General features: G+C 42.8%; 1 protein-coding gene across 2 annotated transcripts in view; it reads left to right on the top strand.

Moving 5' to 3' along the window:
* The first annotated feature begins 4,059 nt into the window (after positions 1-4,059).
* Positions 4,060-27,471, top strand: part of ZNF704 (zinc finger protein 704) — a 218,875-nt gene continuing 195,463 nt past the window's right edge. For both annotated transcript variants that reach the window (XM_059994813.1, XM_059994812.1), the window contains exon 1: positions 4,060-4,694. In XM_059994813.1, the coding sequence (XP_059850796.1) occupies positions 4,191-4,694 (504 nt within the window). In that variant the 5' untranslated portion in view covers positions 4,060-4,190. The remainder of the gene's footprint in view (positions 4,695-27,471) is intronic.

Here is a 27,471-nt window from a genome sequence, read left to right as displayed (position 1 = left end):
ATTCTTTTTCTGACTCTCGAATTTTTTTTTTTTTTTTTTGCGGTACGCGGGCCTCTCACTGTTGTGGCCTCTCCCGTTGCGGAGCATAGGCTCCGGACGCGCAGGCTCAGCGGCCACGGCTCACGGGCCCAGCCGCTCCGCGGCATGTGGGATCTTCCCGGACCAGAGCACGAACCCGTGTCCCCTGCATCGGCAGGCGGACTCTCAACCACTGCGCCACCAGGGAAGCCCCTCAATCAACTTTTACATTATGATTCGTACTGTTCGTAGGTTTGTTTTAATATATTTATTTATATTAAATATAATATGAAATATATATTCGAGAAATACATAATAAATTTTAATAAATATAATTATAGATCATTATCAATAAATATAATAAATTACAAATAAGAAATTAAATAAATATTAAATATAAATATTTACTTCTTTATATTAAACTTCCAGCACTCTCTACCCCTCTTGTGCTTTATTTTCCTCTATAGCACTTATGGCATCTATGAAATCATAGAGTTCACTTATGTTCTTTGGTGGTGTCTACTCTCCTCCCAGTGAGGGTTATTTTGTTCACTGCTGCACACCAGTGCCAAGAACAATGCGTGGCATTTAGCAGGGCTCAATAAATACATATTGAATGAATTGGTGGCGTGTTGTAAATGATGTTAAACCAGATTCTCTGGAAGACGTGCCTTCTGTGTCCCATGACTTAGAGGCACACCTCATCCTCAGTGACAATTGTTCCCAGTACTAGAAGTAAAAACATGTTACGTTTGGGGAACAGAGGAGAGGGAAGCAACACTGGCTCCTCCCCACGTGCCTGGCATCACGAGATATTTCTTGATTTCTGAGCCATGAGTTCCATAAGCAGTGCTCCACGAGCCCATGTAATGACACATTTCTTGATTCCTGATGAATCAGGTAATTTGAGTTTATTTCTCGCTATATGTGCTCTGATTTCATGAGGTTGGTCTGCAGTGGCCTGAATTTGCCTGGATAATACTGGTCTCCCTGCCCATCTAGATCCTTCTCTCCCTGCCCATCTAGATCCTTCTCTTCTCTCAAAGCCCAGCTTGCACCAAACCTCTTTTGTGACATTAGCCTTAACTTAGTGGTCCCAATATCAAGGTCAGTCTTTTTCTCCTGCTCAGAGGGCAGCATCTTGGGCCCAGTGAAGCCAGGGAATGGATGTGTGTGGGCTCCACTGAGGTGGCCTGAGAGAAAGAACAAGTTGATTTCAAAGTACATGTAGCAATTTTGAAAGAAAGTACAATGGTGTAAATTAGTACCTCCTCCACTAAACCACAAACACCAATCAGGAACTCATTTTACTCCTCTGTCTTTCCTCTCAGTTTTCAGGAAAACACTTACTTTCCATCATCTATGACAGTTTTAGACATAAAAAGCTTACCTTTGGCCTGCCCATAGCCCCTTGATAAGATGTAGTCAGGCTTTAAATGCAGGTTCTTGTAGTCACTGACAGTTCTGAGCTCGCTAAAAGACAGCTACCTTGTTATTCTTTGACAGCACCCCAAAATACCTTGTTTATACACCACCATCAATACATTTAATGTAACAAGCCCTTATATAGATCTTCCTTGTGCCAGGCACTCTTCTAAGATGATTACACATATTAACTCATTATCCTACAAAACAACTTTACTATTAGGAAGGTTCTACTATTATCCCCATTTTACAGATGAGGAAACTGAGGCACAGAGAGGGTGAGTAAAGCCATATAGCTGGTAAATCCAGAACTGGGATTCAGACCCAGGTACTCTGGCTCCTGAGACCACGTGTTTAACCATTAGTCCACTTGTCTCACCTTTGTTCTTCTCCACCAGCCTCCCTGTACCTATCAGCCAACCCCTTGCCACTGATCTTTTCTTTGCGGTACACGGGCCTCTCACTGTTGTGGCCTCTCCCGTCGCGGAGCAACAGGCTCCGGATGCGCAGGCTCAGCGGCCATGGCTCATGGGCCCAGCCGCTCCGCGGCACGTGGGATCTTCCCGGAGCGGGGCACGAACCCGTGTCCCCTGCATCGGCAGGCGGACTCTCAACCACTGCGCCACCAGGGAAGCCCCTTTGCCTCTGATCTTTATTCTTCCTGGTCAGAGAAAGACCCTGCGGCCTTTTTCTAAAATCATCCCTCAAATGGACCAAGGTAAATTTCTTGCAATTGAAATCATTTCAGTGACCTTCATTCTTCACAAACACTCACCGATGCTGATTAGTTTACTTCTTGGCTGACCCCTGCTTTTCCATGCTTTGATCAAACACAACCATCTCTTAAAATGCTCAGACCATTTTCTTTTCTCTCTCTGCATTCTCCAATGAAATGTTGGCAAATGGAAAGTTCAACCGGAAAATGCCTTGATCTGAATGAAGTTTGGGGAAGATGAATCCAGTGCTGATGGTTGGAGGGGGTCAGGGCAGGGTGTGTTATTGAGAAACTGGGTGTAGAAAGCTTGTTAGATAGAAACTTTAACTTTTGTGGTCATGAAATTCTGTAGGAGCTTTGGGAATGGAAAGGAAGGGGTGGATTCAAGAGGCATTTCAGAAAGAACAATGGATTGGACTTGTGGGCAACTGCCTCTAGGAATAAGGTGGAGAAGGGAGTGAACATGATACCGCTATTTTGGGCCTGAATGATTATAATGAGAGTGTCGTTACTTGAAATAGGTCTATCAGGAAGCTACTCTGATTCAGGAAGAAGAAAAAGTTCATTTTAGAATTTTTGTCATCATCCCACTGGAAATGTTCAACAGTTGGAAGACACCATAAGTGAGCATTTAATGAGCTGCCTTCAAGTGTCTAACAGGGCACATGATGTTAAATCTCCTACAGTAATTACCATGAAGGGGAGCTGAGGGTGAGGTCACCTTTTACACTGGCCTCATGGAGGCACTTGCCAGAGTGTGTGGTGAGTGAGATCCTCTCCAGCTCTCAGCTACAGAGGTGGAATTTGGCTTATGATTTGAATGTAAAGGACACGGCTTACCATACAGCCTAACCCCAAACAGTAGCAAATGACTTTTCTTTGTCACACCTAAAAATCCTTAGAAAGTGACAGTGCCATTAGTTATGTGGCAAACTGGTTCTGTGTTTGATCTTACTTCGTATTAATTTTTACAATAACAAACTCAAGTGATCTTGAGCCCTCGCCCCGGTTTGTTTCTCCAAAGGCCCGGACAGTGCCAGCAGTCTACACATTGAATGGTGAGAACCGAAGGCTTCTTGAAATTTAGCCTTATAATCAGGCACTCAAGGTAAAAATGCAGAAATAAAAGCTGCAAGTCTTAGCATAGCGCCAAAAGAGCTCAATAGGAAGGGCCTAGAATGGTGTGTTCAAGGAGACGGAGAGATTGGCGGGCAATGTCCTGAAACAGTACCTCAACAATCCAAAGGAGTCTGATGATTCAGGTTAGGAATTAACGCCAAATCTCGGGTTGGTACACCCTCCCCGATTTCATATAAGCTCAAGAGTAGTCGCCTTGCCCGGCAGAGACCATTAAATGACTTGCGGCAAATCTCTTCCTTCAAAAGTCTGACTTTGACCGCCAACCTTACTTCCAGCCAAGTCGATCCCCCTCCCTCCAAAGGGGATAAGCTGCCACGGGTTAGCGTGGGCCCTCGCGGCTGGGCCGACTGTTCGGAAGCACCCGATTTTCGGAGGCTGTGGGACGGAAAAATAAATCCAGTCCGGGTTTTGTCTGCGCGGGGCGACCGGAGGGCTGCGAGGAATGGCTCGAGAAGAGGGGGGCGGTAGTGGAAAATACACAACACAAACAGCTCGCGCCGGGGCACGGCAGCTGCAGGCCCGGAGCGCGCGGGCCCGGTAGCCGGCCGCATGGAGCGAAGCGCGGCCCGCGGCTCCGGGGCGGCGGCGGCGGCGAAGGCGGCAGCGCGCCGCTCGCTCACACCCACCCCCGCCCGCGGCCGCCGCGCCGCCCCGCCGTAGCCGCCGGCCGCCGGCGTCCCCACGGGCCGGTCCAGCGAAGGCGGCGCCCGCGCCTCTGCAGCCAGTGGCAGCCGGCGGCCCGGGGAGGCGGCCCCCGCAGCCCCCCGCAGCCCCGCGCCCCGGGCGCCTGCGACCACAGCGGCCGCCCGGGGAGGAAGAGGAGGAGGAGGAGGACGAGGGGGGAGGTGACAAACTCCGGCTCGGCGCGGCGGCAAGCAGCCCGCGGTCAGGCATGCAGGCGCGGCGTCTAGCCAAGCGCTCCAGCCTGGGCAGCCGCCGGGGGAACGCCGCGCTGCAGCCGCCAGGCCCCGCGCCCGCCCGGGAAGGCGCGCTGCCCGGGCTCCCGCTTCCCGCCCCGACCCCGGCCCCGGCGCCGGCCCCAGCCCCGGTCCCGGAGAGCTGGAGGCCGCCACTGCCGCCGCCGCGCAGCGCCGGGACCGGCCCCCCTCGGGCCGCCGGGGCCGCCGCCGCCGCCTCGTCTCCGGTGCTGCTGCTTCTGGGGGAGGAAGACGAGGACGAAGAGGGCGGGAGCAGGCGGCGGAGGGGGCTCGGGCGGGTGCAGCCGAAGCCCCGAGGGGGCGCGGAGGAGGAGGATGACGACGAGGAAGACGAGGACGAGGAGGTGGTCGTCGAGGTGGTGGACGGCGACGACGACGACGAGGACGGCGAGGAGCGCTTCGTGGCCCTCGGCCCCGGCCGCCAGCTCCCAAAGGGCCCGGGCCGGGGAGCATTGAAGGTGTGTGCGGGTTGCGGGGACTAGCGCGCGCGGGACCCTCCTGCGCGGTGAGGGGACGGGCCCGGGGGCCCGGCGCGGAGCGGGTTGAGGCCGGTACCGGGGACCGCAGAGGCCGGGCCGGGAGGGGTGTGTCCGGCGGCTCGGGTGGCCGCGCGGGCAGAGCCAGGGGGCTGATGAGCTCACCGCTCGGGCCCCAGCACCTTCACCGGGCGGCCGCTCCCTCTTTCCTCCAAGGCCGAGGCCGGCGTGCTGTCTGATGTGGGTGCGGGCAAAGGACGCTTCTCCCGAGCGAGGCGGGGAACTTGGCGATGGGACGAGGTAGGCGCCGGTCTGCGGCCGGTGGGGACGGGCGAGGTAGGGAGGCAGTGAGGTTGTAGTCCTTCCCGAGGAAGCACGAGTGGCCCCCTTCCCCTTATTCTGAGGACTAGTCAAGCTCATAGGAATTAGCAAACAGCTTGTCTTCTCAATCTCTCAACCCCTCCTGCCTCCAAGAACAATTGTGGATGAGTTTCCGTCAAAAGCGCCTGTGAGGGAACCGGTAAACCCAGAAGAGCAAAAAACCAAGTCCCGGTGTATACATGCATTTTGCTGGCAGCTTTTGGCAATGCCGCCCCGCCCACCCCGTACCCGCGGCTTAAAACTCGACATTGTTTGGCATTGGGGTTTTTTTCCCCTCCTCAACATAGCAAATGGGAAAAAAAAATAGGAAACCAGAGAAAGTGGGGGGGAATTTGCCATTTAAAATAGACGTGAGTTTCTGCTGAGAATTCAAGCAAAGGCCCTTGTGTACTGAAGCACCGAGAGATCTTTCCGTTTGTATATCTTCAGGAGATAAGGGCTTTATTATTACACAACTGACTGGCTGGGCTTTCAGGCATGTGATTGGCCAACGCAAACCACGTTGAGGTTCTTGCACAGTGTATGTTGCTAAGAAGTTTTGAGGGCAGCAAGTGGGAAGCAATGGAGAGAGTGATTTTTCTGAAGAGTGGTGCTTAAAATCAACTGGATAAAACTATTGATCGGAGTTTTCAGAAGATATTGGTATTTCAGGAAGAAAAACACATAAACAAATGAGCTTACTAGTTAGAGACTATGAAAAAAAAATCTTAAGGGGCTTGCAGAAAAAAGTCAGCTCCTCAAAGCATGAAATTGCAGTTCCAAAGAAATATTAAACGTCAGCATTTAGAATAGCCCCAGAGTAGACATGGGCACAGACTTCTTTCCTAGACCACCCTGGAAATACCAACTCTGGGAGTGAGAAATTTTCAGCAAGTAGTCGTTTGGGATGATAGTTTTTGACAGTTGCTTGTTGGAATTCAGACCATGACCACCATCATTACCGTGGTCTAATAAAAAGCCTGCATCGTATGGCTACAGGATATAGCTGGGTTTGGAATTAAATCACATGACATCAGTGACATTAAGGAACAAAAGTAGGACTTTTTAGCATTTTTGTCCAGAAATACTGAAAAGATGTCTTGTGGTTTGGACGGTGGTTGCACAGCTTGTGATAGAAAAGTTGATTATAATTTATGGTCCGTGCTCAAAGCAAACTCAATGTAGAAAAAAAAAATCAAATATATAAGAATAAAAGAACTAGGGTGTGATCATTCACACTATCAGAAAAGATTTTTCACATCTCCGAGCAAATTTCTGCTTAATTCTTTCAAAAGGGGCTTCATTTTATACTGTTGTTGTTTGCCCACAACTTTTCAGGAATTTATATATTGAGTAGCTTGAGGTATAATTTTTATAATCTTTTCCTGCTTTAAAGCCATCTTGACACTGCATCTGAAGAGGTTTTTCTGATGAATAAAATAGTATCATCTTATTCGAATGCATAGATGAATGTCAATATCTTATATATATTTAGGCATTCATTTATTCGCATATTTATCGAGCAACCTAATATGTGTCAAGGACTATTCTAGAACACAGCAGTAAGCACCTTCCAGATGCCCACATCCAGCAAGAGAAGCTGGAAGCAGAGCAAGAAGCAACCAAACAGACAAATAAATAAGCATGGTGCTTGAGATTGTGATGCATGCCATGAGGGAAATAATGATACCTCAGTGTCTAGGAGGAAGGAGACAGCTTGTAGGGAGAAGGCCTCTCTGAGGAGGGGACATTTGATCTGAGATTTGAGACATGCAACTTGGGAAGATCCTTCCGGAATAACAGTTGCAAAAGTCTTGAGGTGGGAAGGAGAAGAGGATGAGTATGGCTGGATCTTGCTGGAGATATGTCAGGGAGACAGGTAAAGGCCAGCGACGTAGAGCCTGGTGGACCTTTTTAAAGTAGAGTAAGAAGTCTTTGGAATGTTTTAAACATGCAAAATGTTTTGTATTTTTAATAAGGTCACGCTGTGTGGAGTATAGAGGACAGCAGGGAGGAGCAGGGGTCCAGTTCGATGGCGATCGTTGAAGTCCACGTGAGAGGCGAGGGCACTTTGGACTAGGAGTGGTGTTAGAGAGGAGGGAACAAATTCAGGATCGATCGTGAAGATCCACCTGCAATAACTTGCTGATGGATTATGTGGCGGGGCGGGAGGGTGACAGAAAGAAGGCAATGCAGGATGAGGCCCCAGCGTAAAGGTTGGCCAAATGTGCCATTTGCTGAGATTGGGCAAACTGGGAGAACAACAGGTTTTTGTGAAGAGAAAAATCAAGTCTTCTCTTTGGGGCCTGTTAAGTCCGAGATGACGCTTAGACACCGGCATGGAAACTTCAAGTAGGCGGATGGCTGTAAGGTGTGGAGCTGAGGGGAGAGGCCACGGCTAGAGAGAGAAATTTGGGAGATGTGTTGATGTCATTTAAAGCTGGGGATGAGAAGGAGAGTACAGCAGGCCAGAGGAGAGTACAGCCTTGGGCCGGACTCTGGGGCACAGCACTGTTTAAGTTTGGGTGTGGGAGGAGAAGCCAGCAAAGACGATTGAGAAGCAGCAGCTAAACATGTCAAAGGAAAACTAGAAAATGGATAGTCCATTTAGTTCCAGAAGTAGGGAGTAATGAACTGTGTTGAATACCACTGGGATATGCGTAGGATAAGAACAGAGACATGTTCATGTGGATTCGATAATATGGAACGTATGGGTATCCGTAACCAAAGAATGTGAAGTCAGGGATGCGACCCAAGTGGGCTGAGCAGTGAGTAGAGGCAAGGACATAGTGAAAAACTCTCTTGTTGGAAAGGAGAACAGAGAGAAGGGGGAGAGAGCATATGGTTTAGATTGTTTTGAAGATAGGATACTGTACACTCTAATGTGACTACAGCATGTTGGGAATGATCTGTTGTGTGTGTAGGAAGTGTATTTGTTTTCTGTCGCTGTGTAACAAAGCACCACAAACCTCTTGGCTCACAACCATCCTCCCGGTATCTGTGGGTTAGGAGTCGGGGCCAGGCTTGGCTGGGTCTGCTGATGAGTCTCACAGGGCTGCAGTCAAAATGTTGGGTGGGCTGTGGTCTCTTTGGGAGGCTTGACTGGGGAAGAATTCACTTCTCAGCTCCCTCAGGTTGTTAGCAGAATTCATTCCCTTGCATCTGTTAGGTGTGAGGATCCAGCTTCTTGCTGCCTGTTACCTGTAGGCTGCCCTCAGCTCCTAGAGCCCCTCTCCCCCAGCCACTCTCCCCCACCCCACCTCTACTCCTGCAGTACTTTATTACATGGTTTCCTCAACATGGCCTCTTACTTCATCAAGTCAGCAAGGAGAATCTTAGCCCCTGTCTGCTGGCAAGATGGAGACTCATATAAGGCACTGTAATCACAGGAGCAGTACTCCATCATCTTTGCCATATTCTATTGGTTAGAAGTGAATCATGGGTTCCACCCACACTTAAGCGGGGGAGATATGCAAGGGCATGAATACCAAGAGGTGAGGGTCGTCAGGGGTTACCGTGGGGAGGAACCGAAGATGCAGAGAAAAGAGGGATAAGTTCAGGAGGAAGGTCCTTAGAAAAGTCATAGGGCAGGGGACCTGGAACCCAAGTATAGGGATTGGTCTTTGACAGAAGCAAAGACCCTTCTTCCATTAGGGAGAAGGTAGAGAAAGTAAATCCAGATGTGGGTAGTTGTATATTGGATGGTGGTCAGAGGAAGTAGTATTCACCTGATGGCTTCTGTTTTCCCCCTGCAGCAGGAGGGAAGGCCATCAGCTGAGAGCAAAAGAGATTTGGGATAAGAGCTAAAGAGATAGTGTTGTGGGAGAGTGGGAGAGCAAATGTACCAGGGAAATCAGATAGAGTTGCTAGACGGTATCAAGGGCCCATCTGATGTTTGTGGTTCTACTTGTACAGTGTAAGCAGTCTGTCTGGGTATGTGATTTTCCCCACCTTCATTCCATTAGCTCAAGCATAGAGTGATAATAACAAACAGAATGCCAGCTAACGTTTATTAAGTTATTTAATTACCATGCTAGTGCAAGTCTAAGTGTACGGTCTCATTTAAACTTCATTACCTATCCCTGAGTCAGGCATGATTATAGCATCCTCATTTTACTGAAGTGATAAGCAGTTTACTTAAAGATACACAGGTGTGAGGTGGCAGAGCAAGGTTTTGAGCCCTGGGCAGTCTCACTCCAGAGCTAGTACCATGAGGCCTTACACTTTACTGTCTCTTGGAGACAAAGCAGAGAGCTGGATTCAGCAGAGATGCAGTTTAGCCAGGTGGGTGAGCAATGACAAGAGAGAGAACACACTGTTGACGAAGTTGGCACTGCTGTGACTGTAACGATGGACTATGGGATCTAAGAAAAGTAAGGACAGGAAGGGGCCATGGGCTGGTAAAAAAGTCAGGGGTCAGTGGATTGGAGAAAACAAAGAGGAATCAATAAAATCATTAAAAGAATGGGAATGAAATGCAGGACAACTTGGGTTCCAAGGTAATGTTAATATGAATGAATATTTGCTGAATACTTATAAGCCAAGAGCTGCACTAAATGCTTTCTATGAAGGAGGATCTATGAGAAATTATGGTTTGGGAATCAATATTCTCCAGCTGAGTATACTGACTTGGATGTGAATTAGCACACCTGAGGCTGTATGGGCACAAGCAGAGCCCTGGTTCACATCCATAGCCTGTGCTTTTAATCTCCCTCTATTTATTTGTGATGTTTATGCCCACTTATATCCAGGAGTATTTGGGAAGGCTGAAGAAATAGAGGAATAGATGCTACTAAGTATCTGAGATGCTTGATTACTGTAATGGCTGCTAATTTGGGCTTTAAATGAGACAAGAAGACAAACTGGGTATTACACAGTTTTCAGTTTCTGATCGAGGAAGCTTACATATTTATGGGCAGTGATAAGATTCCACACACCCCCAAAAAACAAAAAAATAGCCTCCTGGGCCCTTGAATGAGGAACACCAGGTAAATAATGTCTCCAACCAGAGCTTAATAATAAAATTTTAAAAAAAATACAAGGACACTGTCAAACGGAGGAAGGATTCTAAAATAAGTTGCTACTCAGTGGGCAAAACAGTAGGGGGCTGAGATAACTAGGCTCAGAGCTGTGCTCTGCGATGCTGTGTATTAGTTATGGACAAGAGCCAGAGAGTCTGAAGGGATTGATAGTGTAGTGTCATAATAAGGTTAGGAGACACCTGGACCTGAAAGACCGCTATTAGTTCTATCAAGAGTACATCTGTTGGAAAACTGGGAAGAAAGTTTGTTTTTTTTTTAATTTTTAAATTTTTAAAACAAATTTAGTTATTTATTTATTTTGGCTGTATTGGGTCTTCGTTGCTGCGCGCGGGCTTTCTCTGGTTGTGGTGAGCAGGGGCTACTCTTCTTTATGGTGCACGGGCTTCTCATTGCAGTGGCTTCTCTTGTTGCGGAGCGTGGGCTCTAGGCACCCAGGCTTCAGTAGTTGTGGCACATGGGCTCAGTAGCTGTGGCGCACGGGCTTAGTTGCTCCGTGCGGCATGTGAGATCTTCCTGGACCAGGGCTCGAACCCATGTCCCCTGCATTGGCAGGCAGATTCTTAACCACTGCGCCACCAGAGAAGTCCAAGGGAAGAAAGGTGGTTGTTTTTTTTTTGCGGTACGCGGGCCTCTCACCGTTGTGGCCTCTCCCGTTGCGGAGCACAGGCTCCGGACGCGCAGGCTCAGCGGCCATGGCTCACGGGCCCATCCGATCCGCGGCATGTGGGATCTTCCCGGGCCGGGGCACGAAGCCGTGTCCCCTGCATCGGCAGGCGGACTCTCAACCACTGTGCCACCAGGGAAGCCCGGAAGAAAGGTTTTTAAGTGAGATAATATATGTCAGAGTGCCCACCTTCAGTGCTTAATAAATATTAACGGAGAGGAATCTGTTTCATGTGTGCCAGCTCTTTGGGGTGGTTAGCACATCTATTAGACTGTCTCTGGGCTATCAGATGGCTTTAAGAAGCCTTTGGCAGGGACCCGTGCAGCAAGCACTGAATTCCAGTTTGCTGATAAGTATGTGTGTTGCAAATGGTCTGCGTTGGCTCGAGGGGAAGGCATGTGCATCTGATACCAGGCAAAGTTGTCATTCACTGAATTGTCGACTGCCAGACTTGGAAGGGAAACAGAGATTATCTGGTAACCTGACACCCCCTTTAGACTGCTCAGGACACCGGGACTAGGGAAGGTGAAATGCCTTGTCTGGCTAGGGCTGCTTAGCCACTTAGGTGGGACCAGGATTAGCACCCTGGTCTGCCCAACCCCAAGTTCTCGCCCTCCTTGCTGGGTTAGTCCTTTGTGCCTGGAATGATCTGCGGTTAGTTCACTGCCTTAGAGTTGTGGTGAGAGAAATCACAGTTTCCTGAAGTCATCTACCACTCACTGCTTATCAACTTCTATTTTCGGAATGCTCTTCCTTCCTAAAGTACCTCAGGGAGAGGTGGTCTCATTTCTGGCTGTGGGAGGTGGGCAGGACCCTCTGTGAATCCTGTCCAGGTCAGTCCCCCTCCCTGTGCAGTTCCCAGGGGACACGTGTGCCCAGAGGATGATAGAGAATGGCAAATGAGCCCCATTTCATCGTGAACCGAGTTCCCTTCATCTCTGGCTTGGTGTGCCTGGTAGACTGGCCTGGAAGACGTAGTTTATACTCAGCCCTTAACTAGGGCCTCTCCTCCACCAGATTTGACTGCTGGTTGGGCCTGCAGTGCCCCGTAGCACAAGGGTTAGAAAAGGAGGAAAAGTGAGAAGTCAGCCCTGCCTGGAATCCCCTCACCTGAGCTTAGTGAGGAGGCGCCAGGGAGCTACCGCTGGGATGTCCTTGATCTCTGAGAGCCCCCGGAGCCTATTCATTGGTAAATGGGCCCTGGTCACATTACCCTGTCTTCCTGCTCATGGGTGCTCAAAGGGAAGAAGAGTGGGAGCCTCTCCCTGCCCACTGCAGTGTGCGCAGTCAGAACTTCTGGTCTGCACACAACAACCAGTCTTGTACCATGGCTTGATACAATGTCTGCTAAAGCTGAGGAAACTTGACCTTTAATTGTCCTGTCCCATCTCTATGAAGGTAAATGCACGGTTTCCATTAGACTTTCTGAAATATTTGAGAATACTTAGAGACCCTTATAGCCAACCTTCCAGCCTAGTCGAATCTCTGAAATAAGAATGATTTTCTTTGGGTTTGCTGTCCATGTTTCTGGTCATTCCCTCAGGAGATGTTTATTATGGGCCATGGCTTGCCATGTTCCTGATATGCATGTGGGAAACAGCAGTCAATAAGGCCGACTTCCACTTCCGGGGAGCCTACAGCCTGGCAAATTCCTGCCAGATTGTCGATAAAGAAGTTCAAAGCCCCTTTTCCTCTTTATCCCCAAGATGAAGGTTACATCTGCCAAGAGACCTTGCTAGGCTACCACAGTTTGGGATGTAATTTTGATGCATATCCTAAAACATTTGTAGCCAGTCTATATGAAGAAGATTATATGGGCTGGCCAGGAGGTAATTCCTGAATAGCTAGTCAAAGGATGAGTTTAGATCACCAAATCTGGCACATAACTTCAGTTGGTCTCATTTACTGGATGAAGTGGAACGGAATATAACTCTGAGATTCGTGTAGTGGAATTAGAGTGATTCAGTTCTCACACTTCATTGAAGATACTATTTGGAAAACCCAGTGTTATAATTTATACATAGGGGAAATAGGCTTGGCTCTAGAGTTTTGAAGGAGAGTCTGTAGTTTTAGGGTAAGAACTTTGCAGTAACATACAAGAGGGGATCTCATCTTGCAGAAGACCATGGAGCCTTGAGGTGCAAAGAATTAAAAGGATTCTGCCTGTCCATGGCTCCATGAGGACTAAGAGTGTATAGTCTCCATGCTACACATGGCAATTTCCAGTGACACACTTGCTTTCCTTACGTTCTTGTCATAATGGAAGGCTGAGCGAAAGTAAAGCCTCACTGATGCGAACTAATTGGGGATGGCTGGTCTCTCCTTGTGGTGATGGAAGTGTTCTGTATTTTGCCTGTGGTGGTGGATACACATACCTACATATGATAAAATTGCATAGAACTAAATAATATGCACTTGCACACATACACAAGTGAATACACGTAAAACTGGAAAAATCTGAATAAGGTTGGTAGATTATATCAATGTCAATTTCCTGGTTGTAATATTGTACTATTATTTTGCAAGAGTTACCACTGGAGGAAAAAAAAAAAAGTGCTCCAACATTTTAAATTAAATCCAATTTTTTCAAGGCAATGTGCCTTGAAATATCATTTAATAAAACGTACAGACAGGATAATTTTAGTCCATTAATATGACCTGTGTAGTGGGCTTGTTAGTAAGATGGGAGGGAACATGGTTGAGTCAAAGCAGATGATTCCTCTATCTGGCCCCCTCCCCACTATTTCCTCTGTGAGGTAACAGGCCCTGGGTTCAAATTCTGGCTTCTCCCCTTGCTAGTTGCATGGCCTTATCAAGTAACTTGATGTCTCAGTGCTTCAGTGTTAGCAAAGAAAATTGGTATAATATTGTTCTGTCTTTGCCTATTGTTATTAAATATGGCCCACAGACCTCCTGCAATTAGACATGGATGGCAATTTATCGCCTTTATGGTTCCAGAAAAGAATCTTTTGTAAAACTTCGTTCAAGGCTTCAAAATCCTACAGTTAGTTTGACCGTTACAACCGCCTGCTTGTTCCACACTACCAAGGTATTTCAGAGAGCTGCTTCCTGAAGTGACTTCGTTCATCTGAACTCTGGGGTGTTCCATTGTATCGGTGGTGAGCTTGAATCTTCCCTTTCATCTCAGGAAGCTGTGAGTCATTTATCTACTTGTGCGAAGAGGACAGAAACATTCTAGCTCTCAGGCTCATCAGTCTGTTCAGATCTATAGCTCTTATATTGGAAAAAACCTGGCTAGTAGCCATACAGGTGGGAAAAGGCTTACCACGCACGTTGAATTATGTGTCTATGTGTCGTTGAAGCCTGCGATGGAAATACAGTGATGTCACCTTTCACCTCTAACTTGCATGTGGCTGAGAACCCCTGAGGTGTGAATTCGCCCTTTCCATCCTCCTCTGCACTGGTGTCTACGACCTGTTGTGCTTTTGTTTGGTGAAGAACTCACTGTTCTTTGGGTAGATGGGGATGCAGAGCCCAAAGTATACTTCTAAACTCTTGTAAATACTTGCTTCTACTATTGGAAGATATCTAGATGGAGGAGAAATGGACTCTGGTTAAACAGCATGGGGAAATTCCAGTCAAAAAGAGAGATACAGATTTTTTTTTAAGTTATAAAATGTTTTAAACATAGAGGAAATTGAATGAGTAGTACAACACCCATATACCTATGAAGAAGTTATTGACTATAGATGCCAAGGGCCATTTTGAATTTCTAAGAAGGTGAATATAGATTGTGGCATTCATGTATTTATTGGACTACAGAGACTTTTTTTTTTTTCCTAGAACGTCTTTCCCTTGGGATACATTTTGGGAAATACCAGTTTAAAATTATTTTTCTAAATGGGAAACCCATGGATAAGTGGCTTATACTTGGGATAACTTACTAAAACTACATGATTAAAGAAATAAATTGTCATACGCACAAAGAAAGGTTAAAATATTGTTAGTGGGTCCAGCAAGCTTTGAAATATTCTTTCTCATAAAGCTGCTAATTTCTTCAGTATCAAGTTTCTAAAAAAAAAAAAAAAGGAGTATTTTATGTGGTGAATTTTCACTTGTGTATCCGTGAATACCATTCCTGTGGGTGAAATTTAAAAACCGGTAGCAAACCCTACTTCTCTTGGCAAATCAGGCTCCATGATGGGTCTAGTGGAGGAGATAGGAGGTATGGGAAGTGCTATCATGACAGAATTACAAGGTTCCCAGGGAGCAGAAAAACACACGGTGCTGATACTCAGGCAGGTATATTTAATAATATGTTTTCCACATTCTAGAAGAAAAAAGATTGAAAGTATCACAATTGTTTAAATGAAGAGAATGTATAAATTCAGTAGGAGACTAGGATTGACACATTTTCTGTCAACAACAGTATGACTACTACAAATAAAGGGGTTAAGCATTTGTGAACACAGTACCTTGTGTAAGGACTCTTTACTAGCTATTGTTCAACATTTATTTCAGTATTACCCAACATTTAATGCATTATAATTTTTAGGGGGCTCTCATAGCTAACTTGGTAATCTTGGAAGGTGGATTTTATTATCTCCATGCTATACATGTGGAAAATAAGTGTTGGAGAAGAATGGAGCAGTTTCTGTGGACAAAAAAATAGAGAGAGAATTTTTTTTTTTACCAAATGACATATTTGTCAAACATTTCAGAAAACATTTGGGGCCAACAGATTTAAAAAATAATTGGAATTGTTACCTAAGCAACAATGGAAATTTAAGGAAAGAAGGGCTTTATTTTGCAGTAAATTTTAAATTAAAAGAACATGAAATACAATTTTCATAGGTTGCCATAATCACTTTCATGTAGCTTATTTATTCTTTGAAAGTCGCTACAAGTGCTTGCTGAAGAACAAACCTCACTAATATGTATCAGTTTGGGTTAGGATCCAAAGTTTAACTTAAAGAACATTTTTTTTTTTAAATGTAAGCTTTTGACAGTGTTTCAGTGAACAAGTTCGTATACTTACAACTCAAAACTAGTTTAACAAAATGTTAGAAAAATAGTAGAAATATTAGCATAAGGATCTTACGACTTACAAAAAAATGAATATGTGGAGAGTATCTGAAGGAAAAATTGTCTTTTTCATCAGATATTACTTGCAATAAAAATTATCTCAGAAAAAGGAGGAAAATGGGCCTCTGAGCCTATGTAAGCATCCACCGCACACTATAGCATCTTAGAGTGGGAAAGAGGAGGTGGACAGTATGGGAGGAGCCACTAGAAGGTTTGAAATGACCCAAGGTAGGGTTTATGGAAAGGGAAGAGGAACTGCCATGCCTGGTGGATGTTTATGAGGTTCTGAAAATGTGCTCTTAGCCATCTGTTGGGTGACAGCAATATTCTTCAGCTCTTTATTCTTATTCTAAAAGAGAGTTCTATTCAAATAGGTCTCTCAACTCTCTGTATTGATTTTGTCACTTGAAATTTTCTTGCAATCTAGCACAGAGGTTATAAGAGAAAATTCTTTTTACTTTAAAAACTATCATAGAAATAATGTAGTTTTCACTGCTTGTGAACTATGGCTATCTTTATGTGTTAAAATTGAGTTATCTCAGAGATCTTCTTTAAATTCAGTGACAAGTTAATGGTTTGATTGTTTAAAAAATTTGCGTGGCAGGTGGTTGCTACTTCATTCAATCCCATGGTTATTTCATTCAACAACTATTCACTGAGCTCCTACTCTTTGTCAGCTCCAAGGACACAGGAGAGAAGAGACGTCGGAAGGGTTCCCGTTCACATTCTAGCTGGAGAGACAGACAGTAAACTTTGCGGACGGTTGTGCGTTGCTAAGCTCGGAACGCATGGAGGAAGAGAAGAGTTGGGTTGGAAAGGGGAATCGAGTTCTGTCTTAACTATGTTAAGTGTGAGATGCCTGTAAGACCCCCATGTGGAGATGTCAGGTAGGCTGGAGGTAGGTGGAGAAGACAGAACTAATGATAAAAATCAGAAGTCATGGGCACATGGACAATATTTAAAGTGATGGGATTGGGTGAGAATACCTACAGCGCAGGTAGAAAGAGAAGGTGCCTAGGACTGGGCCCTGGAACGCTTCAAATGTAATTCTCCATCTCTCTATTTCTCTCTCTCAACACCTTTCTTATGATTTAATTCAGGTAACATACCATATAATGCTCCCTTTTAAAATACACAAGTCAATGTTTTCTAGTACAGTCAAAGAGCTGTACAGCCATCACCACAATCAAATTTTGGAATATTTTGTCACCCCAAAAAGAAACACTGTACCCATTAGCAGTCACTACTCCGTACTGCTTTGTATGCATCTATACTTGTGTTGTTTTACTTTATTTTTCAGTGCCAGTAAGTCTTTATTCATTCATTGTGCTTCTTCAGGAAGAAAAGAAAGCAGGAGGGAGAGAAGGGTTAACATGCGTTAGAAAACAGTAAGAGGAGGGAGAGAAAAGAAAAATCCAGTACAGCAAACTCAACCATTTAATGAATAAACCCCAATGATGGGGTCACCACAGCCCAAGGGAGTCTAGTCTACTGCAGTTCAGGAAAAAGGGGAAAGGAATCAGAGAAAGGACACAGACAGGTCCTCATTTTCCTCCCCCACTCTCTTCCTTCTTGTAAATTCCAGATAAAACTTTGGTTTCTAGCAGTAAACATGGAGTTGAATTACATCCAGTCTACATCCTATTAGATGATCTTGCATTCACTTTGACATCGGATTCTTGCATCAGCAGAGGAGTCCCTGAGTGCATTGGATAGACTTTCTTTCCCTTCTCAGTCTCCCACTCTGAGTTTCTATGGGGAAGCCCCTTGCTATGGGTTGGAAATGAGGGCTAAAGAATTCCTAGTTTATTCAGGTTTTATGCAAGTCTTTTAGGGTTTAGAGTCATCCCGAGAATTAAATATGTATGTGTGTCTTGTTGTTTGTTTTGGCTAAAGGTGGGACAGGAGGCAAGTTTTCAGGACAGCAGAACTTGTCCAAAATAGGAAGTAAGGGAAGGAGAAGGATGAGAAAATGGGCAAGGAAGTCCTGCTTTGTGAAAAGTGGCACTGAGCTTATAGTTCACATCTTCTGGCCTGGTGCAGACTCTTTTGACAAAAATGCTTGGATTATTTTTCTTTCAATACAAAAAGAAATGTGTAAACAAGAAAACCCCAAAACAACATAAGAAAGACCAACATATTATATTTACACAAACTAGATCACATAGCAGTCACCAAACCAGCCACTGGTGATGTCCTACAAAGCTTGGATAAATCCAGAAACTGGAGAGAGCTCGATTTTGGAAGACTGCACCCAGGATGATACACCTCGCCCACTGTTTTCTATTACATTTGCCATATTTCAGCACACAGTGCTCGGCGAGGTAGGTCTGTGCTGCTCTCCCGCTTTGTCAGTAGAGTTCTCTTTTCTCCATTAGCTACCCGGGCACTGTTGTTACCCCTGCAGCAGGGGACACTGGCCCTGGAACCACAAAGAAGCTCTTGTTTAGAGGACCATCTGGAAGCCACACAGAAGTACAGAGTTTTGAAAGGTTAAGGATTCTAAATTTTGTTCCAGGCATACATCCCAGGCAGCATGGGAGAGTACAGAAGTTTCATTCTTAAAATCTTGCTTACCTAACACTATCTTGAGATTTTTATACATGCAAGAGTGCGTGTGCTTACACACACACACACACACACACACACACACACACACACACACACACACACCCCTACACACACCTTTGTGTAGTGTAGACTTAGCTTAATCCAACGGAAGATAAGATCTCATGTGGAAAGTGAGCCAGTGTCCCAGAATTAAAGGTTTGGTCAGGAATCCTTAAAAAAATAATACACACACACACACACACACACACACACACACACACAGGCCTTACTCTTTGTTTTCACTCAGACCCTTTGGTCAACTCTGACCTGTTTTAACCTCTCTGTGTCACCTTCCTGTTCAGGGCTGATTTACAGTCATCCGGTTGTGAGGTAAGTCAAAGTCGTTCTTTAGAGTAAAGTTATTCCTGCTCTGGAGCCCTGAGATTCCTCCTATACCTGAGAACACAGTGTGCAAATGAGGGCCTCTCAGAATAGTGTATTCAAAAATACAAAGCCAAAAGAGTTATGTTAAGAAAAATAAAGAAAAAGATTTAAGTACACAACAAATGTCATTCCTACATAGCTAGTACTTTGGCATCCTGAGGGGAAGCATGACCCAAGTTAGAGTTATGAGCAAAGAAAATTGTAATAGATCAGAATGGCAGGGGAGTGAACCCTCGTGGCAGCAGGCCTTCAGGTGGTCCCCCAACACCCTTTTTTCTACTATCATAACCCGTGGCTTAGGATAGTTCCTAGAACCCTGTACCAACAGTGGGTCATAGAGGAGACAAGACACGGAAGAACCCTGCCCTACCCCGAGAGAGTCCCTATCACACAAAGTAGTAGCTTCTTGAACCTATTAACCTGGTCTTAACGTTTTATCTTTTTATTGACACTTTAGCATAGGACATAGATCCCTCTTCAAAAGGAAAACAGCTTCCCTATCTAGGCCATTTTCTAGCCTAGAACCTAAAACCTATGATCAGAGATAAAGGAGAATATCTCATAAAGTTAAAAGAGTCAATTTATCAAGAAGACATAAAACCCTAAATATTTATACACCTAATACAGCTTCAAAATATGTGAAGCAAAAGCCTACAGAACCAAAGGGAGAAATAGACAAATCTACAGTTATAGCTGAATATTTTAATTACACTCAATTATTGATGGTTGGTAGCAAGAAAATATAAGAATATAGAATATTTGAACAATATTGTCAGCCAACTTAACCTAATTAACATTTATAGAACACTACACTGAATAATTGAAAAATACTGCTTTTAATTGTATAATAAATATTTACAGAGATATACTGTATACTGGAGGGAAAGCCAAGTCTCAGTAAATTTCAAAGGATTGAATTAAACAGAGTAAATTCTTTAACCACAACGGAATTAAATTTAAAAATCATTTAAAAAGTCACTAGAGGGCTTCCCTGGTGGCGCAGTGGTTGAGAGTCCGCCTGCCGATGCGGGGACACGGGTTCGTGCCCCGGTCCGGGAGGATCCCACATGTCACAGAGCAGCTGGGCCCGTGAGCCATGGCTGCTGAGCCTGCGCGTCCGGAGCCTGTGCTCCGCAACGGGAGAGGCCACAACAGTGAGAGGCCCGCGTACCGCAAAAAAAAAAAAAAAAAAGGTCACTAGAAAATCTCCAAATATATGAAAGTTGGTCAGTATTCTTCTAAATAATCACTTGGAAGAAAGAAGAAATCACAGTGGTAATTAGAGCTTTAATTGAAAATTAAAATGCATCCTATCAAAGTTTGCAGAAGTTAAATCACAGCTTAGAGGGAAATATATAGCTTTAATTCAGTGATCTAATCTGCCATCCAAAGAAGCTAGAAAAAGGAGAGGAAAGAAATAAAAAAAGGTACGGTGGGAAATCAATGAAATAAGAAATAAAAAACAATAGGGAAAATATATGAAACCAAAAGCTGATTCTTTGAGAAGATCAAATCCTAGTTATACCGATTTTATAAAGAGAGAAAGCACAAACTGCCAAAATCCAGAATGAAAGAGAGGATGTCTTACAGATCTACAGACTTTAAAAGCTTAATTAGGACATATTACTTTATGTTAGTAGAGGACTTTATGCCAGTATGTTTGACAGCTTGGATGAAATGGGAAAATTCCTTGAAAAACCTAAATTAACAAAACTGACCACCAGAAGTAACAGGATGTTTGAATAACCTACCATCTGTTAAAGAAATGGAATTTATAATTGAGAACCTTTGCACGTGGAAAACTCCAGGCCTGGATGCTTCACTAATGAACTCTATCAAATACTTAAGGAAGACATACGTAATACTAATCTTACAAAACCCTTTACCAAAAAAAGGAAGATGGTATATTCCCAATAAATTTTATGAGGCCAACATAACCCTAATACTAAAAACATACAATGACATTACATATAAAGAACATTATAGAACTTTAATATACATAGATACAAAAATACTAAACAAAATATTAGCAAATCAAATCTAGCCATATAAAAATGGATAATACATTATGACCAAAGTTTCTTTTTTTTCTTCCAGGAATATAATTTTTGTTAAATACTTGAAAATCAATTGGTGTAATTAACTATATTAATTAGATAGAAAGGAAAAAGCCACATGATCATGTCAATAGATGTAGAGAAAACAAAGTTCAACACCTATTCGTGATTTAAAAAAACAAAAACCTCTCAACAAATTAGAAGTAGGATGGAAATTCTCGAATTGATAAAGAGCATATATAAGAAACCTATAACATCACACTTAACAGCAAAAGACAATTTCCTCCACCAATATTAGGAACAAGACAAGGATGTATGCTCTAACTCCTTTGTTCAACATAGTGCTAGAGGTTTAGCCAGTGTGATAAGGCAAGAAAAATAAATGAAAGGCATAAAGATTAGGAAAAAAAGAAAGTAAAACTGTCTCTATGTGCAGATGATATGATCATCTATGGAGAAAATCCTAAGGAATAACAAAACTACCAGAAATGATGAGTGAACTTAGAAAGGTCACAGTATACAAGGTCAGTTTAGAAAAATCAGTTTCATGTACCGCATTGAAAAAATGAAATTTAAAAAAAATGTTTATAATGGCATCAAAATCTAAACATTCATGGATAAAATTAATGAAAATATACAAAAAATATGTGTGAAATCTATTAGACAGTGATGGGAGTAGTTAAAGAAGACCTAAACAAATGAATTGACCTACCATGTTCAATTAGTAAGCTCAATATGGTTAAGATGTCAGTTCTTCACAAATTGATGTATAGATTCAGTGCCATTCCCAGTGAAAATCTCAGCAGGACTTTTTGTAGTAATTCACAAGCTAATAGAAAATGTCTGTGGAAATACAAAATATCAATATATAATAGAAAAATAAGAACAAAATTACAAGACTTACTCTACTTGATTTCAGGACTTACTATAAAGTGAGAGTTATCCAGACATTGTGCAACTGGTGCTACAGGATAGAAAGGTAGAGTCATGCAACAGAATAGAGAGGCCAAATACAGACTGACATAGAAATGGCTTAACAAAGTCACCAAAGAAATTCAGTGGAGAAGTCTTTTCAACTAACGGTCATAGAGAGAAAAGAAAAAACCTCTATCCCCACCTTGCACCATACACAAAAATTACTTCAAAATGAATCATATATATAAATATAAAAGCTAAAACTTATAAACTTCTTGAAGAAAATAGAGGAGAAATCTTTTCAACCTCAGGGTAGGTGAAGAATTTCTAGACAAGAAAGCACTAACTATAAAAGAGAAATAATTAATGAATTAGATGTTATCAAATTTAAATATGTATGACCATCAAAGGACACAATTAAGAAAATAGATTAATAATTAAATAGATTTCCTCTCTTATTACTTTTACCTGGGAATATCCAAACATTGCATTGATTTTTTGCTTACTCTGTACCAGTCCCTTTGCTGGATGCAGAGGATATACTGTTGGACAAGAAAGATGTGGTCCTCATGGAACATTCAGTTTAGTGGGAGAAATAGACAACCAAATAAATAATTACAATATGAAATGACAACTGCAAGGATGGGAAAAGTATAACACTCATATTATGGTTTTCATTTTACAAATGTAGAAACCTGGCAGTGGTTAAGAATTTACTAAGTTGCAAAGGCAGTCTTAGCTCATACTTGCTGACTCCTATTCTCCCCCTTGCCCTCCACCTTTTTTTTTTTTCTTTCCATTCTAAGCAAAGGGAGCAGAATTTTAAACTTAAGCTTAGTGGCCAGGATCAAGTAGCAAATGGTATTCACGCTTTTAGTATACTAGGAAGAGAAATGGAATTGTAGCTATTTAAAGAAATTCCATTTCAATGTTGCTGTTTTAAAGCCTTGTTTTAAAGTTAGTTTTTCAGACTATGACGTCGACATCAAAGTTAGGCAAGTTTCTCAAAGGATATTCTCTTGCTGTATAGTGCCCAGTGAGTTGCAAAGGAGAGCTCTGTGCAGGCAGCCCGTCTGATCTTTGCTTTGGTAACTAGTTTTGGTGTATCCTTTTTTTAAAAGTTGGCAAAGTTAACAGGAAGGTGCTGGGAAGCAGAAGTAGAGAAAAATATAGGACTTGGAGCATCTCACTTGGGAGAGAAGACTTTACGTTTTAAAGTAAATGTGTAATGGGAAATGCATGCTTTTGTCCTTCTTTTTACCCTTGCATTTGTGACAACAAAATATTTATTGTGTCTTGTGCTCTTACAGTGCTTTGTACTCTTTAGAATCATTTCACATACAGTACCTTTTGTATTTCTTATGTTTTTGACAGTCACCATCATTTCAGTTTAATCATGAGGCAACCCTGGGCAGAGGTTAAATGGCTATTTCAGGATGACTTCATAAACAACTTTGAATCCTTTCTTTCTGATTTTCCCCCTGTTTTTGTCTCATCTGCCATATATTTGTAGATTTTCATGTTTCATTATGACTCATTCTTGCTTTAGTCTTCTGTTTTCCCATGTCGAACTAGTGATACTTATCTTGTCTCCCAGTGACTTCCAAGCCATCATCGTCTTTCCTTCCTCCAAAAAGTCGTATTATTCTGACTTTCTCCATTGTTAGTGGTACCAGACCCCATTAAAGATACTTGAGTAGGAGTGATTGCTCAATAAACGTTTATATGCGTAGAAAATGAAAGAACAAGCATGCCATTGTACATTTTCTGTTGATTTTCCTCTACCACCTTCCTTCTCTGTATCTCATTTATTACCAAGCCATATTTATGTTTTCTACCATGTTTTTTTCTTCCCTAATAATTACTCTCTTTATTCCTATAGTATCATCATTGCGTACTTTCTGCTTCCATTCCCTCCTCATTAAAGTCTGTTTTCCACAAACCTGCTAAAATAATCTTGGGTTTTATGTAACTTTTTCATATCATAGAAGTAATATTTGTCCTTATAATTCACAAGTCCCCATAAGAAGAAGGAAGGAATTAATAATCACCTAGAATTCCACTCATCTTTCACCTTGCTGTGTATATTCTTCCGGACCACAAAAATGATATCATTTATAGGGAGATCACTTATCTGGCAACCTCTATTCTTGGTGACCTACCTTAAAAGAAAATTAAGCTAACAATGCCTGAGGAACTGAAATAGATGTAAAAATACAGCTCATATGTGTTTAATTCAAATCGGAAAACATTTATTTAGGACCATGGTATACAAAACACCATGCTAGGCACTTTGAGGGCTCAAAGGTAGCAACGATTATTTATTTTCTAGGAATAGTCAGTCCAGTGAGAAGCGCCAGCCTGTTGCCTTATTCACGCTTAACACTCAGTCCCAACAAATGAGGTTATGTGGTTTCTTGGCCCACAGCAAATGAAAAGTTGGGAATTAGCAGAAAGAGAATACATCTCTCCATTAACCGTCAGTGTCCTGAGAGCAGCAAGCATAAAACTGGTGTTGATGGAGCGTATGGAACCTATATTAAAAACACTGTGCAAGAGATCATATGAAATAAAAAGTTTTAAAACTCTGGATCCGTGGCAAGGAGTTCCTGAGGGCATATCACTCTATGTTACAGTTTAATAACCTTTCTATAACATTGTACCATCAAGCGAAGTTTGTTATGCTCAGTAGGGAAGCAAGAAAGCAACTAATACATTTCTGAGAAATTTACAACAACAATTATTAAAGTTTATCAGCCAAAGCAGTAGAAACTTCCTTTATTAAAAATTGATTTATGTGGCATAAGTGTACCAACATTGTTAGGCTTATCTTTTTTACCATGAGTACATCAGTATGGAGGTACGTCCCCAAATAATTTCATTCATCCCCAACAGTTGTCTAAGGGTCCTTGTCACCAAAGCCCCATGTTGTTTCCCTGCCCTTCCTTTCCAGGTGCAGATCTTAAAGATACAAGAGGTGATATTCTAACCTTAGTGTCCAGGGTACACTGGACATATAACATGGAGTGCGTTTTTTCAAGAGGATCCCTATTGACTGAGGGCACTGGATTTCTTTCTTAGCTATTGCTTTCCAAGTTGTATTGCCTTCTAGATTCACCTACCAGAAAAGTAAGTCCCACCCTACATGGCTACTAGCATACAGGATTCTGAACAAGCATGGCTTTTCTCTCTCAGCTCTTACTTCTAAATGGGAGTCCTGAGAGATCCCTGCCTGGGCCAGCTGGAAAAAAACAAAAATGTCCCAGCCTGTGTACTTGGCGCATGCCTTTTTCCTAGATCATGAGAATAAACTTGCCCCTGTTTTCCAAAAACGAAACAATAGCCTAATCCATCAGGCCAATGGTTGGGGCCAATCAGGAAGCAAGCCTGCTCAGTGTGTCACCTGCTTTATGTCAGGCGCTTTCCCACGGTCCCCACCTGAGGTGTTTCTGTCAAATAGGGGAAACAAACATGTTTGCGATATTCACAGTCCAGCCTTTTGAGTTCTGTAAGAACAAGCTCAGAAGTGTTCTGGGAACACAGAAAGGGGGAAATGACTACTCACGGGAGTCCATGAGGGCTTTGGAGTAAATGATGTTAGAACTGAGTCTAAAGGGTGAGAAAGAGATTGTAAAGTGAGAAGGGGGAGAATGCCACTCTAGGCGAAAAGCAAAGCAAAATAAAACAACAGCGGGAAGCACAGAGCAAGTGCAGAGACCAGGGGACAGGAAGGAGCCTGGTGGAAGGACAGGGTGAGGGTGGCAGGCCTTAGTGCCAGACTGCATCCGTTTTGCTGACTTTACCGGTGACATGCCATCATCTAAGAAGCATTTCGAGGTTATAGGGAGATTTTTTTTTTTTTTTAATTTTGGAGGGAGGGGGATGCTTAAGTACTTTTTATCCCATGCATGTATTATACATGATTTTTAAGTTGTGTTTCTATAAATACAGAAATAATGAGCTGTGGAAAGATTGTGATAGCCTGTCAATTCTGAAAAAAAAAAAAACCCAACAATGTGCAAACAGTGAAGTTTCTATGTTAGAGGATACAAACAGAAAACAAACAAACAAACAAAAAAACCCTCATGGTGTGGTGAGTTTAATCCCATACCATGCATGTGATATAAAGCAAATAATGGGGCTGTAATTTAAAAGCAAGCCACAATAATAGTCAAGATTAAGAATGAATTTCTATCCAGTACATGATTGAAAAGCAAATATAAAGGTACAGAGTCAGCAAAGTTACCAAAAAAATGAGTAGGAACCTGAAAGTTACCATTGAATATGAATGCAAAAAAATATTTCCGAAAAAAAATATTTCAGGAAAAACTGATGTGAAACACAGCAAAACAAACTGAATGGAATCCTGGTATGTGATGCTCATGGAACAATAAAAACACATATTTTATCGGGCAAGAAAAATTGATTTCTAAAAAGAAACATATTTCAGTGAACTTTAAAGCTATATAACAAGCTCCTAAAATGGTAACAGAACTATCATAAAAGTTTTAATCTTCATCCTCAGAGCTGAAAAGTCCATCATCTTCAGAGCCAGGTAAACAGAGCCTGAAAATCCACCATCATTACCAAAATCCAAATCATTATTGGAACTCACTGCAGTGCAAAATTAGTCAGCCCCCTATGCAGGTTACCACTCTCCAGTTCCTTATAGTGTTTTGTTGCAAAGTTTCTACTGTTAAGATGGAACTGAGTATTATAGTAATGCCTTTGTCATCATCTTTGGGCCACAGATTACAATAGTAATAAATTTAAATCTTAAGTGTGAGGGAAGTAATTAATTCCACCTCAGATGAGCTGGACTTACCTGTTGCATGTGGCTTATTTCTGTGAAGAAAAGGACCGACCTGAGTCTTTCCTAGGATGTTTTGTGTTGCTGGGCTTGCCACTGAGGAGGGCAGGGGCAGGGTAGTGCAGTGGTGTCTGGTAACCAGTAGCTGGTGATTACCATCTCCTGTGGCGGTCCACCTTCTGCCCATAACATGGTATCCTAAGCATAGAACATATTTGGAGGTAAATCTGGGCATCTGAATAGAAGTCTCTTTCATACGTGTTATTGCATATAAATGAGGTTACTTGCCTTGAATTTGTTCAGATTTGCAGAATTGTGTGACAAATACAAGTCTGTACCTTTTTTCTCTGAGTTATTATATTCTTCTTATTATATATATTCTTATTATATTTAAGATAGAACCGTATAATACTTAAATGTAGTACTCACTTATCCCCTTAATATTATTCCATGTATCCTCAACTACAGTTTTAGCTGCTTGAAGGTACCTTTATTATTTTAATCCCCCAGTATGGGGTGGGACAGTAGTGATTGATTATTTTATTATTTGTGTTAAGGACTGTGGCATAGTGGGAAATTCAGAGGCCTAAATCTTATTTTTAACCTAGCTCTTAACTAAAAGATTACACTGTAATCTTGAGTAAATTTCTTTACTGCTTGTTCCTTTGTTCACCTGTAAAATGGGAGTAGACTATATATTTTTCTTTCTTACATTTTTTAACTTTAAAAAAAGCTTTAAAAGATAATTGTAAATTCACCCACAGTAGTTCTAAGAAATAATACAGAGAGATCCTGTATATACTTCACCCAGTTGCCTCCAGTGGGACCATCTTGCATAATTCCAGTGCAATATCACAACCAGGAAATTGAC

Source organism: Delphinus delphis, chromosome 17 (assembly GCF_949987515.2).
Source record: "Delphinus delphis chromosome 17, mDelDel1.2, whole genome shotgun sequence".
NCBI classification, from domain to species: domain Eukaryota; kingdom Metazoa; phylum Chordata; class Mammalia; order Artiodactyla; family Delphinidae; genus Delphinus; species Delphinus delphis.
This window is presented reverse-complemented; position numbering and strand designations above follow the sequence as displayed.